General features: G+C 39.7%; 1 protein-coding gene across 10 annotated transcripts in view; it reads right to left on the bottom strand.

The window, feature by feature from the left end:
- LOC123498819 (phosphatidylserine synthase 2-like) overlaps nt 1-17,727 on the bottom strand; it is a 72,922-nt gene that overhangs the window by 54,065 nt on the left and 1,130 nt on the right. For 6 of the 10 annotated variants that reach the window (XR_006672800.1, XR_006672801.1, XM_045246251.1 and 3 more), the window contains 2 exons: nt 15,897-16,145; nt 3,688-3,786 (listed from right to left, as the gene is read on the bottom strand). Coding sequence is in view for 8 of the 10 variants with exons in the window: in XM_045246251.1 (XP_045102186.1) it covers nt 3,688-3,786; nt 15,897-16,145 (348 nt within the window). In the remaining 2 variants the exon portion in view is untranslated. The remainder of the gene's footprint in view (nt 1-3,687; nt 3,787-15,896; nt 16,146-17,727) is intronic. The other 4 variants (XM_045246254.1, XM_045246253.1, XM_045246256.1 and 1 more) reach the window with 2 other exon arrangements.

The raw sequence follows: 17,727 nt of genomic DNA, 5'->3' as shown, positions 1-17,727 counted from the left end.
CCGATCTTCAGATAGGCCTGAGACCAGGCACACATCACACACCGGGACAACAAGGTCACAACTCCTCGATTTACATCCCGTACCTACTCACTGCTAGGTGAACAGGGGCTACACGTGAAAGGAGACACACCCAAATATCTCCACCCGGCCAGGGAATGGAACCCTGGTCCTCTGGCTTGTGAAGCCAGCGCTCTAACCACTGAGCTACCGGGCGTGTGTGTGTGTGTGTGTATTTACCTAGTTGTATTTTTACAGGGCCTGGGCTTTACGCTCGTGTGACCCCGTCTCCATATCTACACTTATCCAATTTTTCTTTAAAACTATGCACACTCATTGCTGACACCACTTCCTCACTCAAACTGTTCCAAGTCTCAACACATCTTTGCGGGAAACTATATTTTTTAACATCTTTCAGACATATTCCCTTCCTCAGTTTTTTACTATGCATTCTTGTGCTTCAAATGTCATATTCTTCTCTCAGGATCAGTTTCTCATTATCCACTTGATCCATTCCGTTAATCAATTTATAAACTTGTATCAGATCTTCTCTATCCCTTCTCTGTTCCAAGGTTGGTAGATCCATAGCCTTTAGTCTCTCCTCATATGTCATCCCTTCAAATTTTGGAACCATTCTTGTAGCCATTTTTTGTAGTCTCCAACTTCCTTATGTGTTTCTTTTTATGGGGGGTCCACACAACTCCTGCATATTCCAATCTGGGTCTTGTTTTAGTAGTTATCAATTTCTTCATCATTTCTTTGTCATTGTAGATAAATGCTAATCAAATATTCCTTAGCAAATTATATTTCTCTCTGAAAATTCTATCAATATGGCTTACCGGTTGATTGTTTTCTTCCATCGTCACTCCCAAGTCCTTTTACTTTTTTACTTTCTCTAGTTTTAGTGTGTGTGTGTGTGTGTGTATTTACCTATTTGTATTTACCTATTTGTGTATTACAGGGCCCGAGCTAAGCTTTCTGTGTCCTGTCTCCTTGTCCACTCCTGTCATATCTCTCTTTCATCTGATTGACACACACCGCATCAACGACATCACTGCTCAGTTTATTCCACTTATCAATACTACGATGCGGGAAACTGTACTTTCTCACGTCATTTAGACAGATGTCCTTTATTAGTTTTTTTTCCATGTCCTCGGAGGTAATTACTTGCTGTCACCTTTATCAATTCTTTGTCCAGTATGTCAATCTAGTTCACCAATTCATACATAGTTATCATGTCTCCTCTTGTTCTTCTCTCTTCTAGTAAGGTCAGGCCCAGCTTCCTCAGTCTTTCCTCATAGTCTAACTCCCTGAGTCCTGGTACCATCCTTGTTGCCAGCCTCTGTACCCTTTCCACCTTCTTCACATTTTTCTTCATATGCAGTGATCAGACGCAAGCTGCATATTCTAACTGGGGTCTTATTAAGGTGCATAATATCTTCATCATTCCTTCATCTAGGTAGTGGAATGTAAGGCCAATATTTTGGAGCATGTTATATGTTTTCCAAAATATCTTGTTAATGTGTTTCTCCGGTGACAGAGTGTTTTGCACGGTTACTACTAAGTCTTTCTCCTCATTGGTCTCTTCAATCTTCTCACCACCCAGCCTGTAATCCCTGTTTGGTCTGTATCTACTTCTTCCCATTTCCATAACATGGCTCTTGTTTATATTGAATTCCATCTGCCACTCTTTACTCCACATATATTTTGTCAAGATCTTCCTGTAGCTTGTTACAATCTTCCACATTCTTTACTCTCCATATAATTTTGGTATCATCCGCAAACATATTCATGTAACTGTCAATTCCTACTGGCATATCATTAACATAAATAAAAAACATGATTGGACCAAGCACTGACCCTTGTGGAACTCCAATGGTTACCTTCTTCCACTCGGACTTCCTTCCCTTCACCATTGTTCGCAATTCTCTTCCCACTAAGTAATTTTTCATCCATTTTGCTAGTTCATCACTTACTCCTCCAATTTTCTTTAGTTTCCACATCAGTCTATTGTGTGGCACTTTATCAAATGCCTTTCTCAAGTCCAGGTAAATAGCATCCACCCATCCCTCTCTATGTTGTAGTATGTCAGTCACTCTTGAATAAAAACATAATAAATTGGATACGCACGATCTTCCTTTTCTGAAACCAAACTGTCTTTCACTCAGAATGTTTTCACTTTCTAGATACTCACTCCACTTAGCTGGTTCTGTGTGTGTGTGTGTGTGTGTGTGTGTGTGTGTGTGTGTGTGTGTGTGTGTGTGTGTTTTTTGTGGTAATCATAGATGAGCATTGTCATGGTAAATTATCGCAGTAATTATATTGGGTTATTGGTTATATGAAAATAATTTTTCTCACATCACAGACTTAAGGATATCATCAATACTTATTGTACCAAATGATAATTGATAATTTTAGTTTTTGGAATATGAACATGTTGAAGTTATAAACTTTCAAAATCAATATAGTTATTTCACTTAAAATTAATTTTCATGTCATTTTTTTTTTCATTCTTTTTTTAAATGAATATGCATATAAGGATTTGGATTTATCAATTTTAATATTTAAAATATCAATATCATTATTAGCTATTAGTATTAGAATTTTTTATTAATCCATTTACTGATTATTGGTTATCAGGCAATATATTTTTCTCTCGTTATCAATTATATTGGTTATTGCCAATAATGTTCTCAATATCAATTTATCAGTTAATTCATATTCTTAGAAGCTAAATTTTTTTTTCTTAAGTACATAATTATGTATGCTCACTTATTCATATATTTTTTTATTTTCTCTATTAATTTATTTCTTTATTTACCAAGTTGTATTGTGTAATTCACTACCACGGTTGTCTGCTGATCACCCAGCCAGTCTTCCCCTTTACAGAGTGAGCTCAGAGCTCATAGACCGATCTTTGGGTAGGACTGAGACCACAACACACTCCACACACCGGGAAAGCAAGGCCACAACCCCTCGAGTTACATCCCATACCTATTATTTACTGCTAGGTGAACTGGGGCTACACATTAAGAGGCTTGCCCATTTGCCTCGCCGCTTCCCGGAACTCGAACCCGGGCCTTCTCGATTGAGCCAAGCGTGCTAACCACTAAACTACACAGTGTGTATGTAATTCACCACAGTCGTCTACTGGTCACCCAGCCAGCCTTCCCCATTAGGGAGCAAGCTCGGAGCTCATAGACCAATCTTCGGGTAGGATTGAGACCACAACACACTCCACACACCGGGAAAGCAAGGCCATAACCCCTCGAGTTGTATCCCATACCTATTTGCTGCTCAGTGAACAGGGGCTACACATTAAGAGGCTTGCCCATTTGCCTCACCGCTTTCCGGGACTCTAACCAGGACCCTCTCGGTTGTGAGCCGAGTGTGCTAACCACTATACTATGTTGTGTGCGTTTTTTTTTATCTTGTTGTATTTACCTAGTTATATTGCACAGGGTTCGAGCGGGACTCATAGTGTCCTGTCTTCATGTCTCTGTTTATCCAATTTTCTTTAAAATTATGCACATTATGTGCTGTAACAACTTCATCACTCAATGCATTCTACTTTTTCACCGTTCTATGTGGAAAACGGTACTTTCTAATATCCTTTGTGTGTGTGTGTGTGTGTGTGTGTGTGTGTGTGTGTGTGTGTGTGTGTGTGTGTGTGTGTGTGTGAAGACTTACCTTTTGGTGTTGTCAACCATGTCCTCATCGGGAGGAGTGAGCGCCTCATACAGTAGGAAGCATATCATGAACACCAGAGTGGTGAGCGTGTGTGCCCGCCTGTCAAGAAGAGAAGCGGGAAGGGACACACATCAGCCACCACCATATTTTGAGATATCTGCAGCATTTCCACTGTATCTATAAAGACTTTAGCTGAAATCACGCTCATTTTTATATTCTTTTTATGTTCAAGTGACATATAAGCAAGATTTCTATAACAGGAGAAATGCTATTGTGAACCTGGTTAATTATCTATGTGGATCTAGGTGAAGTGACATGGGTTTTATTATTACTTTTTTTTTTTATGGTTCCAGCAACAGATCAATTAGGTTTCTTCTTTAGCCTTTGAAAAATAATCATGATAAAAGAGTAAGATGTTTCTGACTAGGGAGGAAAGCTGAATGGATCCACAAAAGTCATCCCATTCTGGCAAAGGATAATCAAAGAAGATGAATAACACACACACACACACACACACACAGAGAGAGAGAGAGAGAGAGAGAGAGAATTAAATATGAATACCAATAATACGATCACTTTAATATCTTTGTGAGCCAAGTAGCATCCAAAACAGTAGTACGTACATGTTAACAAAGACCGAAATAACATCGACCGATACACACCCTGAAAGTAAACCATATCACATCAGCGCCACCATAAACAGACACGTGCGAGATAAAAAAATATATTCGACACTCATCCCTCATACTTAACCTGTAATGTTTGAATATAAACTGGCGCCCTTAGCAAGATGTACTTTTTGTCACTTCTTGATTCGTATTCTGAAATGTTCTGGGATGTCATAAGAACTATTTTGAAGGTTTACAAGAAGGATGCCTGTAAGATAAAAGACAAATTGAAATAAACGAATAAATTAACAGATAAATTAATAATAACTACAATAAAATATAAATAAAAATGTCACTTTTCTTCAATAAGGGAGATTACATGGGTAGATACGAAGGGGTATCGTAAAGTTCTAATTATCACACGGAAGTTATTCAGCTATATCGATGAAATTTTGTCAGTGTAATCACTGGTCCTCATGTGCATGATGGTGCAAAAATATTCTCTTAGGTTTGTTTACTTTTTTTACAAGTGGCGCTAGATGTCATTAACCTGCATGACGGAGAAGATTGAGGCTCGCAGCGTGATAAGCTCCTGCATTTGAAGGGTTACAGTGCCCGGCAAATCCATGATGAAATTAAGGCTGGCTGTGTATGGTGATGATTGCCCGTCATATGAAACTTGTGAGATGGAAAAGGAATTTCCAAACTGGTCACATGTCCCTCACAGACGAGCCAAGACTTGAACGACCATTACTCACGGACAGTGCGGTCACAGTGAAGGAAGTGGAGGATCTTATCCTGGAAAACCGACGAGTAACCCTCCACGTGGTCATGCATGAGACTGGTCTTAGTTACGGCAGTGTGTGGAAAATTATTCACGACGAACTGCACATGTCTAAGGTGTCAGCACGTTGGGTTCCGCGCTTACTGACTCCACTCCAACGGCAAACACGGCATGACCTGTCGAGGCGATGTTGACTCTTTTGGAGCAGGATGAAGAGGATTTTTTTGGTCGTCTGGTAACTATGGACGAAAGTTGAATCTATCTGAATGATCCAGAAACCAAAAAAACGACCAATGAGTGGAAGTATACCACATCCCCTACCCACCAAGAAGGTTAAGGCGCAAAAGTCCGCAGGGAAGGTCATGCTCTCGATTTTTTGGGACTGTCGTGGAATCATCCTTACAGACTACCTTGCAAAGGGTCAGACCATCACTAGCGCATACTACTGCACACTTATTGCGAGATACTCTGAAGAAGCGCCGCGGTATGCTCACCAAAGGAGTCCGTCTCCTTGCCGACAATGCACCCGCTCAACTCATTTCAAACTGCGGTTGCAGAAGCAAGGCGATGTGGCTATGAAATCTTGCCGCATCCGCCCTATTCTCCCGATCTCATCCCAAGCAACTTTTTCTTGTTGCCAGAGATGAAAAATCCACTGCGGGATCGGCGATTTAATGACAGATGACGTCATTCAAGAGGTGGAACAGTGGTTTTCAACACAATCTTGAGGACTTCTACAACGGCGGCCAGCGGAAGGTCAAGAAACGATGGGAGAAATGTGACTCTGGACGGTGACTATGTACAGAAGTTTTAAGGTCCACAAATAAAAATTAGTTTCTGACTCGTTTACATCATGGTCATAATTAAAACTTTACGATCAGAGGCGTCGCAATGGGGTAGGCAACATAGGCAGTTGCCTTGGGCCCCGAGGGACGGCTGTTATTTAACCCCTCCAACTCGGGAACATCGATAGACGTTCATCACGCAAGACTCAGAGCACGTCGATCGACGTTTGGGCGTTTTGGGCTATATTTTGGCTATTTTCTTCCGATTTCTTTGCTTGTGAGTTGGCAACACCATCGGGAGTAAACATGTGCTAAAGGTCAGTGTATCACCAACTTCCACGATGGATGATGAGAGCGAAAGTGATTCCACGGTGTCCAATTCCGTCACCTCTCCCGCGCGCCTTACTTCTACACCTCGGGGTCTCTCGTCATGTTGCGGGGAGACAACTTTTGAATGAGAGTGGTATCCAAAGGGCATTGGAATTAACAGTTTCTACAATAATAGAAAGCGAAGATAGCGATGTTCTTGGCTCTGATACGGATATAGGAGGTTCAACCACCGAGGGGGAGGACATTCTACCACCATCACCAGAGAGAGAGAGAGAGAGGATACACAGGGGCCCGTTTTCTACCGCTGTAGCCAAGGCCGCTGGCGCCGATCGGACGTTTATACCACCTCATTCAACCTGTGATATTTTGGTAACCATAGCATCTAGAGACTTCTGTTTTTTTGCATAGCAATGAGAAAGAGTTGCTTGTGGGCAGGACACCGTTTGTACTCACTCGTTTCTTGAATTTCCAATTGTAATCAGTATGTAAATAGAGGCCATTTTGTGCATTTCTCGCCAAACTTCCCGAGATAGCGCGAGCGAAAAACCAAACGTCCCTGAGTTTTAGGGGTTAATATTTAAAATTTTGTACATTTCGGTTATGTTTGTTTTACTGTCATTAATATAGTGTGTGCAAAGTTTGCATAGGATTTGTTATTTATAATCTATTTTATGTATTTATTCTTTATTAAAATATTTATATACTGATCCGTTGTCCTGAACTTCTTGCCTTGGTCCTTCTTGCCTAGGGCCCCCAGGGGATCTAGAAACGCCCTGTTTACGATACCCCCTCGCACAAGGCACTTCAGTGAGAAAAGCACCCATGTAGATACACGTACCGCTCTCCCATGAAAATACTTGTGTTTGCGTTACCAGATTCAACGATCTTATGAACAAAAGGAACAAGTGAATGAGTTTTTTTTTTTTTTTTCCGTAGGCGCAGAAGGCACTAACAACCTCAAACGACTTCTTACATGTAATGATAGTCATTGGATTACTCAAGGGTGGCTTTCTTTTTCTCATGATTTTGAAGTCTAACAAGGGTTCTGCAGTCGCAAGGGGAAACAACCATAAGAATTCCTAAGTCAGTCAGCAAGGAGTCTATACCTACTTATAGCTGTTATAATTTCCTTAAAGTAGGGATGTTTCAAGATATTTTATCATTATTATTATTATTATTATTATTATTATTATTATCATTATTATTATTGTTGTTGTTACTATTACAACGTATTATCATCACTGATTCTTTTGGATTATGTCACATTTATGTGTTTTTTGGGGGGACTAGCATCTTCAGTCAGCTCTCTCTCTCTCTCTCTCTCTCTCTCTCTCTCTCTCTCTCTCTCTGTGTGTCTATTTCTTTACTTTACCTAAATTTTTTTTTCGCAAAGCCAAAAATATGTCTCCCTTCACAAAAGAAATGATCGGGCCAAGAGTGAATAAGTATTCCACAATCAGTGCCGTTGTCTGTCAGACTGTCTTGACAGTAACAAGGAAAACAGTGTCTTCCTGTCAGTATGTCCCAGCCTTCATGAGTGGTCCCCTCTCTTTTCTTTGATGGCGTGCGCGACACAAGGCATCTAAAACACACGTTGGAAGAATGCCAGCAACGTGAATAGCCCTACTATCTTGTGTTATAAGTCACGAGCGCCCAGGCAGCTGCTCCGCCACACACGCGAGCCACTCCAGCTCACTGACTGTTACTTTACTCCATTAACGCAAGTGTAAAAGAAATACTAATATGAAAATTAATATATGAATAAATATAGTAGATAAAACCAAAATAAAACAATAATAAAATAGAGTAAAACAAATAAATTAATCAAAATAGCAATATTATAAAGTTAAAATGCAGAGATTTTCTACAAAATATACGAATACAAAGTTCTCTACAAGTTAACAACATAATTATTCTACATATGAAAACTATATTTCTTTAAGATGTCTCCTCAAAATATTAATCATTAAAAAATCTACGGTGAGTAGCGCTTCTTTATGAGAAAAAAAAAAAAAAAAAAAAGTCCCGATGAGAAAAACATCTTGGAAAGTTCCGTCTCTCCCCTGACACACTCCCGGAATACTACGCGTTCGCGCTCATTCTCAGCAGGTCCACAAACAGGCAGTCTCCCCGGACCCAGCACGTGTCGCAGTGATAGTGAGGGAGAGAATCTGCTACAGGGTGTCAAGACAGTACTGCTCCACGGTCCACCCCCGCTATGCCCCGCGTGACAACAGCCAGCTCCTGAGACGAGTGACTAGCCAGAAAGGTCAACATTGCCTCATTTTCATTCTGTTCAGAATTTCGTCATGCATCGTGGTCCCTCCTGCCGTATCACTGATAACATAAACGTTACGATCAGTAATACAGGAACAGCGCGATAATAATGATTCTGCAAGTGAAGCTCTCATGTCTAGACAGCTACTTATTTAATTTTGAACTCCCCACTTCTCAGCTGCATTCACTCTTAATGCTCATAATGGGATTTCCCGCTTGAAACCATGCATTCCTTCCCTTACATTCTTCTTTACTCCATTCCACTCAACATTTCCTCATCCTTCTCACCTGTCAACCTTCCTCTTCCTCCACATTATTCTATCTTTCCTTATCCTTCCTACCCGTCAAACTTCCTCCATACTATTCTATTCCCTTCCTACCCGTCAACTTTTCTCCTATTCTCTCTTTCTACGATTTTTCTACCATTCTTTATTTTTCTTACCCGTCAATCTTTCTCCTATTCTCTCTTCCTACATATTATTTTATCTTCACTTAAGCTTCTTACACGCCAACTTTCTTCCCATTCCTTCTCCCTAGAATTTTGTTTTTCTACCTTTCCTCCCATTCTTCCTTACTCCATCCCACTCTATCCTCTATTACCGTTCCTTCCTATTAACTTATAAAAATACCCTGACGCTAAACTTGGTAGTAAATATGAATCAGGCCGCGAACATCATAAATTATTGCCTATGTATTATGAAATATGCATCAGTCGGTTCGAAGAACGTAATCTCTTACGGCGGGTTCACACGTGCCAATTTGAGACTGAAATTTTACGTACGTAGAGTTTTCGACTTAAAATCGGTGCCTAGCGACTGAGAAAGCAATCGCAAAACAAGATTGTTACTCGATTTGCGACTTTATTTATGTCGTGACGTCACGAAGTAAGCTCTGAAAATGTGGTCTCCAGGTACAGAGATGTTCGAGTTGGTGAGGGAAAAAGAACACATCCGGGACCCCAGAAATTAATTATACAGTAAAAAACAAGCTTGCGCAAATCGTTGTTCGACAAAATAGCTGCCATTGTACAAGAACTGTTTCCCTCAATGCTGGATGTTGTTGGAGGTGAGGATTGAAGACTTATCAGGATTTAATATGATCGCACTTGTGCATAGTCTTCTTAAGCTTAACAATTTTTTTTATGAGAAATGTAGGTTAATTTTGACTGTGGTAGACATTCCTTTCTTTCCTTCTACTTAATCAGGGACGTATCCACAGGCATTTTGTTTTCTGTTGACTCTTCCGGTAAGCCAAAAGAAGAGCAACCACAGCTTCAGCATCGTCACTGGAGGAAGACATATTGGTGGGTAGCTGTTTGTTTGCATTGATTCACTTCCCCCCCAAGGTGCCAATTGTAGTCGATAATTTCCAGGTGCTACGTGTGACACTTTCCGACTAGAAGTCTCTCTCTCTCTCTCTCTCTGCCGGGTTCTTTCCAGCAGTGTCGCATGACGGGCCTAGCAGTAGATTAAGTCCTGATAAGGCAACCTCGCTTGATGGATAGCAAATAAAAAATGGCTGACGCTTATCAGGTACTCGTGTGATAGCGCCTTTGATGATTTAATGCTCCTAGGACCTAGCTCTACAGAGATTAGCAATCCTGAGAGTTTAAGTTATCTAGCTATTATATTTTGAGAATACGAGCAGATATTTTGATGGCTTGGTGACACGAATCTTAGGTCTACATGAGGCATGTTATCATTGGCTGGCTTGACGGATCATTCAGTTTATCTACCCCTACCTAACGACTGTGCGGTGATTGTTTAGCAGTAACTTGCGAATGAAGTTGTGAGGTGCTGTCAACCATGACTATATAAAAACTAAACCATTGTGTAGCTTCTGAAGTTTGCGGTAGACTGGCAACACCTTAATGTTTATCAATTTATTGGGGTGATTGCACTAAGATTGGCAACGCCTTGTAATTGAGGAGCTAAAAGGTGCTTTCAACCGTGACCGCAAAAAGTAAATACATCAAAATAGAAGATTGAATAAACAAACCAAAGTAAATTTAATCTGCCGTGTTATAGAGCATTGGTGCAATTAATTTTGGACTAACCAAGGCGATCTGGAGCTGCACAGACTGGATATTGCATCTCAGCTGATGATTCTCTCTCTCTCTCTCTCTCTCTCTCTCTCTCTCTCTCTCTATCAAGGAAGCCATATAATATTCACTTGGAATACGTAGGTAACAGTAGTACATGCAGTACGAGAGAGAGAGAGAGAGAGAGAGAGAGAGAGAGAGAGAGAGAGAGAGAGAGAGAGAGAGAGAGAGAGAGAGAGAGACTACAACATCATCTTCTTATTTTACTTAATTTTGATTCGCTTTCAGTCTCTCCTACCCCACAATTTGCCGTTCATCCTACACCAGTGGTTTCCAACCCCAGGGTCGCCACCCAAATTAGGGTCGCAAGGGTATTTCTGAGGGTCGCCAGAGGGTCTTACAAAAATATATCTTGATAATTCACAGCTGTTCACATTTTTATTTTGATTAATGTATCTGATTTACTTTAGTAGTAGTAAAAGAATCTACTAGACACATAGTAACAAAAGCGGTGCAGTCATAAAACACTATATTCATTAAATTCCGCCCGGAATACGAGTAGCTTTCACGTACAATGCAAATACTACTTGACTTCCGAAGTCAGTGAGGAGGCTGATTGAATAGTCAGTTGCATCTGTGATGCTGCGGCAGTGAAAGAACATTAATTCCTCAGAAAAGTAAGCATTGCATGCATTGTACTTCTTTGTCATGTTTTTAATAATAAATCGTACAGAATTGTTATTGTTAACCACAAAAAAAACTATATTTTGTGTAAAAGGATAAGCAAATAAAGTTTTCTTTTTTTTTTAATTGTTTTTATCCCTGTTTAAAATGTATTGAAATTCACTGTGCTAATAAATATAAACTGAAATATAATAACGAAAGTTCATAAACATTCTGCAATTATGTATAACTGTAACATGAAATGGTTGGATTTATTATTACAATTAGGGTTGCTACTCTAGGTTAAGACTGCACTTAGGGTCACAACCAAAAAAGGTTGGGAAACACTGATCTACACTAATAAGTAGCAGTTTTTTGTGGTCTATTGATCTACTTATTCATGTATTCATTGTTTCTTATTCTAGCAACGCTAGCTTCATAAGACTTATTCACCCGTTTCAAATTATTTGTTTTGTCTTTCCCCGTTTGCTAGATATTATAATTGTGTTAGTGGACCTTTTCAAATCTAATACAAAGAGGGCTAAGGAACATATGTACTAGATCTTGAAGAGTATTCTGAAAGTATGTAAGTTAATATATAACTTTTAAATCTCCCACAGATCTGCCCACAGCAGACTATTTCTCTAACATGTTAGCTCTTCATCTCAAAAATATAACAATCTCATGAACAGAATCTCTTTAAAATTACTTGCGTCCCGAAGGTATTTTCATGTTTAAAACGATATTCTAAAATTCTGCATCAACAATAAAAAAATAATCTCTGAGAACACGATTAAAGATCTTTGTGGCCTTTGTGTTGTTGTGAGGGCCCAGAGTGTTCTTACAACACTCCCCCAGTGTGTAAAAAGAGTACGTCTATGGACATCGGCAACCATGTTTCATCAAGTCTATGGTCGCCACATGCTGCCTTTCACTCAGTAACATGAACACAAGGGTTCCCAACATTACTTCTCTGCACCCATTGACCATTTTAATTGCTTTTTGAGTACCCATGAATAAATCAAGAGCAAAAAACGGGAATTAAAATGTTTTAATATTAACTTATAATAAAATCTGTACGTATATGCAGACAGCATGAATATCTTATTATGAAATCTGTACATGTAAACTTCATGAAAATCTTATGAAACTAAACTCAAGTAATTTACAAAAAATATTGATCAATGACAAACATGTCTTCCTTATAATTATCCCTAATAATCACTATGTCCTGTACCTAATCATTTCAGGCTAAGCACAGATTGTAGCCATAACAGTAAAAAACAAATGGTATTCATTATACTCTTGATATAATTAAAATGAAGTTTTTTCTTACTAAAATATGGAAAGTGAAGAAAAGAAATCATATTATGCAGATAAGACCATGTACTGTACTGTAGTGAATATTCTTTGAGATCCTACGTAGACCCTGAAAAATATTAAAGGCAGAAAGAACTAGCAACTACAGATTTTGTGAAAAGAAATTGAATGTGGGGAATAATTTAGAAGTTTCCCATGTATGGGAAAAATTAACCCCTTAATCTGCAGGTAAAATATAACCCTCCATGGTCCTAAAGAACCCCCACATAAACAACGAAAGACAGTAAGGTCACAGTCAACCTTCTTTCTCTCTTCCCCTTTCCCAGCCTCAGCCTTCTATTCAATGTAGGATACAATTAATCATATCATAGTGAATTCACAGCTGAGAGAGAGAGAGAGAGAGAGAGAGAGAGAGAGAGAGAGAGAGAGAGAGAGAGAGAGAGAGAGAGAGAGAGAGAGAGAGCTTCAGAGTTTTATCAAAATGCTCCCACTTGGTTTGCCAGCAATCCATAGTAGTCGCTGGCTCTTTCCATGATAGTACAAATGTACCATCCCAGAATTGAAACCCCTGGTGTAGGTGACTAACTACTTTCTTGTTGTATATACAGGCAACCCCCGTTTAACGAAGGTTCACACAACAAAATTTCACTACAACGAAGGTTTCATTTTACTATCATCTGCTCGTTTAACGAACACCAAACTCACTTTTACGAAGTTTTATCCAGGTAATTTTTTTCAAGTTTGAAAGGCCCGCCGTATCACGCAAGCCGACAGGCTTTTGAATACACCAGCGCCTCTCATGGACAACACGCGCACCACTCATTGCCCCTGTTCAAAGCAATAACAGCGTCAGCACGAGCTCGTCTTCCCTTGGTCAATTTACCACCAAAACGCCCTGCAATGTCATCTAGTGTTGCTAAGAAGACCAGTAAGTATCTTACTCTCAAAGTGAAGCTGGATATTATTCACAGACACGAGAGGCGAGAAAACTAATGGCATTGCTTGCCACCATCTTGACTCCATCTACTGTCTCTACTATTTTCAAGTCAGCAGACTCTATTAAGAAGGCTGGTGAGACTATATCTTTCTTGCAAGCTAAAAGAACCACCAGAACTCGTGACTACAATGGATAAAATGGAAAGCCTTCTGGAAATGTGGTACATAAGTTTTGTGATACAATGATGCACCCTTTGTTTACATTTCACAGGTTGCCGGTTAGTGTCACTCTCCCTCCCTTCATAAATTTAAGATCATCAACATTATAAAGTTACGTACATACATACATTAGTGTACATTATAATGACTTATATTAAATTGCCTAAATGTTTAACTTCATAATTTTTACTTTCATTTAACCTTCCACTGTACTATGATGCACTCTTGTTTTGTTTACTCTCAATCGAATTTCAAGTCAGGGGTTAAATTTGTTATAATGGGTTCACTTAACAAAGTTTCGCTTAATGATGGTTTTTTTTAGGAACGTAATCCCTTCGTTAAGCAGGGGTTGCCTGTATAAGGTTAGTGAAAAAGTGCATCATTTCAGCAAAACTTTGTTAGATTTTTTTTTCTTTTCCTTTCTTTTTTCCCTCTATTTTTTCATGATTTGTATATGTTCTCTATTCCATGCACAGTACTGGACAATCCATATCAGTATGATTTTTTTTTTTAAATATAGTACATTTTCATGTCAATGATAATAATATTAATAAAATATTAAAGAAAAAAACATATACATAGCCTAATATCTAACAAAATATAATAGTGATAATAACAAGGCATATCTACATTATCCTTTCATCAAATAATCTAGTGTGACACACAAAAGTACACAAGAATAAAGCAAAATGTTCTCAACACTAAACCAAAACATTCTTATTATACCTATCTATATACCAGGCCAGCATTCCCACGAGATGGCCTAGACCAGGGTTCTTCAAAGTACGGGTTGCGACCCAGTACTGGGTCGCAAGCTCATATTCAGTGGGTCGCCACATGATGATGATGATGATGATGATGATGATGATGATGATGATGATGATGATGATGATGATGATAATAATAATAATAATAATAATAATAATAATAATAATAATACAATTTTTTTCATAAATGAGAGAGAGAGAGAGAGAGAGAGATTCTGTGGTGAGGGAAGGGACACACGCGTTTGATTCCTGTCCGAGACAGAAATACATTCAGAATCTTCACTCGTCAGTCACGAAATTTTCATCAGTTATGTTTGTACCGATGGAGCGTAAAGATAGACACAAAGAACTCCTCAGTGACACATACAGTTATACCGAACGCTTAAACAAATTGGATCATTTTGTTATAAAACGCATCTCTGTTCAGTTGTCAAGTACTTGCAGCAATGTACTCAACTTTACTCCAGTTTCGTATTTTTTATAACTTTTTAGGTAAACTTAACATGTTTTCAATATACCCAGTTTTATATAGATGTGTGTGTTTCACTGTTTGATCTGCTGCAGTCTCTGACAAGACAGCCGGACGTTACCCTACGGAGCGAGCTCAGAGCTCATTATTTCCGATCTTTGGATAGGCCTGAGACCAGGCCCACACCACACACTGGGACAACAAGGTCACAACTCCTCGATTTACATCCCATACCTACTCACTGCTAAGTGAACAGGGGCTACACGTGAAAGGAGACACACCCAAATATCTCCACCCGGCCGGGGAATCGAACCCCAGTCCTCTGGCTTGTGAAGCCAGCGCTCTAACCACTGAGTTACCGTGTGTGTGTGTGTGTGTGTGTGTGTGTGTGTGTGTGTGTGTGTGTGTGTGTGTGTGTGTGTGTGTGTGGTTGTGTGTGTGTGTTTCACTGTTTGATCTGCTGCAGTCTCTGACGAGACAGTCAGACGTTACCCTACGGAACGAGCTCAGAGCTCATTATTTCCGATCTTCGGATAGGCCTGAGACCAGGCACACACCACACACCAGGACAACAAGGTCACAACTCCTCGATTTACATCCCGTACCTACTCACTGCTAGGTGAACAGGGGTGAAAGGAGATGCACCCAAATATCTCCACCCGGCCGGGGAAACAAATCCCAGTCCTCTGGCTTGTGAAGCCAGAGCTCTAACCACTGAGCTACCGGGCATGTGATAGAATGGACATACTGGGTCGTGAAGGTAATAAAGAAAATCAAACTGGGTCGTGATGAAAAAAGTTTAAAGAACCCTGGCCTAGACCAGCCACCACTCAAATACACATCATTCTCGCTCTCATCCCCGTCATCCACCAGCAGAAAGGGATGAACAAGGGAAAACATGCATAATGACCAGAAGTAGATCATACCATCACTGAAGAACACAAGTGAGCACAATAGAACCAAGCAAAACATCTTGGATCCTAAACCAAAGCACATCCTCATTCACTCACCAGAAATAGGTCATGGTACCATCATCAAAGAACTCTTTCTCAGTGGTCTTCTCACTCTCCCAGTCATGCATTGGGCTGTTCCCAATGATGGGGGATGAGTTGGACCGTGAGAGGTCATTGGCAAACTCAGGGCCTGGCGTGTCATCCCGCAGCAGGTCAAACTCAGCCTCCTCCCCCTCCTGTCTCCCTTCAACTCTTCTCCGCTCTGCACTCTCCATCTTCTCACTCTCCATCATCCTCCTGTTGTGTCTGTGGGTGAAGAGAGAGAGAGAGAGAGAGAGAGAGAGAGAGAGAGAGAGAGAGAGAGAGAGAGAGAGAGAGAGAGAGAGAGAGAGAGAGAGAGAATGATCCCTGACAAAATCATCTATCACAGTGATTCACTACATATTAAAGTTTAAGAAAAGAAACCCATCCAGTTAAGATCAATGTTATACTCTTGCTTCCTTTTTATTCTTAATTGGTGCTAAAAAAGGAAGCCATCTCTAAACTCCCTACCAAGGACTAATTTCAAAATTGTTAAGTAGAGGAAATCTTAATCTTGTGCTAGTAAACTCTTAAGATGCTTAACCAAAACTTACTCATCTCTGCCTCAAACTCTTAACTAGATATGTGTGCACAATAAATGGATAAAAACAATAACTGGTATTTATCATGAATTTGCATTTTAAGTATGTATATGGGATTTAAAAGATTAATGTGGATGAGATTTATATGAACATGTGGGTATGAAACATTAGGTGTCTGTGTGATCTATAGGTACTTCAATGACATCAATATATGAAGAGCCATACAGCTGCACATGACCTGAAATAATAAGATTCACTTCTCTTATCCAAAGGCTAAATGTGTCGATGGCATAACCATTAAAATTCTGTCACACTCCCATTTGAATTCAGTTGCACATATAAAAGGAGGGAAAGTATCATTAATCTCTAAAGATTTAACTTTTCACTCTTAAATCATTTTTTCTCAATAACCATTTTTACATTAAGCTTTCATAAGTATCTCTGTAGCTTCTTAAAAACAAAATTAACTTTTTCTTTATTCTCCTTTCTCTCCTGTATCTTCAAATTGCATTGAGGATTTATGTAATTTCATATAGGAGGAGGAAGTTTAGACTACTGAGTCAGCAGTTTTTAGTGTTAACAAAGCATGGCTGTAGCAGAAAAGAATTGAACCAGATATAAAAATGTAAAACTAAAACTTCTCTTAGGATCACATTGATGCATAACACATTATTCAGTCATTATAACTTATAATACAGCTTATGTAGGCACTACAGATAAATTCAATGTAACTGAGAATCTACAAAGTATATCTCCTTTTCACTTTACTATACATCACAGTTTGAAAATCCAAGAGAGAGACCAAGGAAGAATTACTTGATAATCTTATCAATAGCACCTCCTAACAAAGCAGTGAAATATTGACATTTACTGTTGAAGTAGTTTATGCCCAATACGTTTTTTGTGGTTTTATTTGGCGGCCGGCCTTAGTGTGTCGTCCTACACAGGCTCTCAAAGTTTGGTAGGTGTCTTCCAAAAAACTAAGGCCACAAAGCTTGTTGTCCCACCCATGAGCAAGGATAGTAATGCGTGATCTGGGGGGGTAGCTCCCCCAGCTAGAAGATATTTAGGTTAAGGAAAAGATCCTAAGGGGGGCAGAGTCTAGGGGGTACAGCCATCCCAGTTAGTTTGGTCTAGGGAGGGGGTCTGGGTAGCACAGGCCCCCCTGCTAGCAGATGTTTAGGTTAGGTTTGGTTAGGTTAGGGTAAAGATCCTTGGGGGTTCTGGGGGAACAGCCCTCCACCTAGTCTAGGGGGAGGAGTCTG

The sequence above is a fragment of the Portunus trituberculatus genome, chromosome 48 (genome assembly GCF_017591435.1).
Source record: "Portunus trituberculatus isolate SZX2019 chromosome 48, ASM1759143v1, whole genome shotgun sequence".
Taxonomy (NCBI): domain Eukaryota; kingdom Metazoa; phylum Arthropoda; class Malacostraca; order Decapoda; family Portunidae; genus Portunus; species Portunus trituberculatus.
Note: the sequence above shows the minus strand (reverse complement) of the source record. Positions and strands in the feature narration are given on the sequence as shown.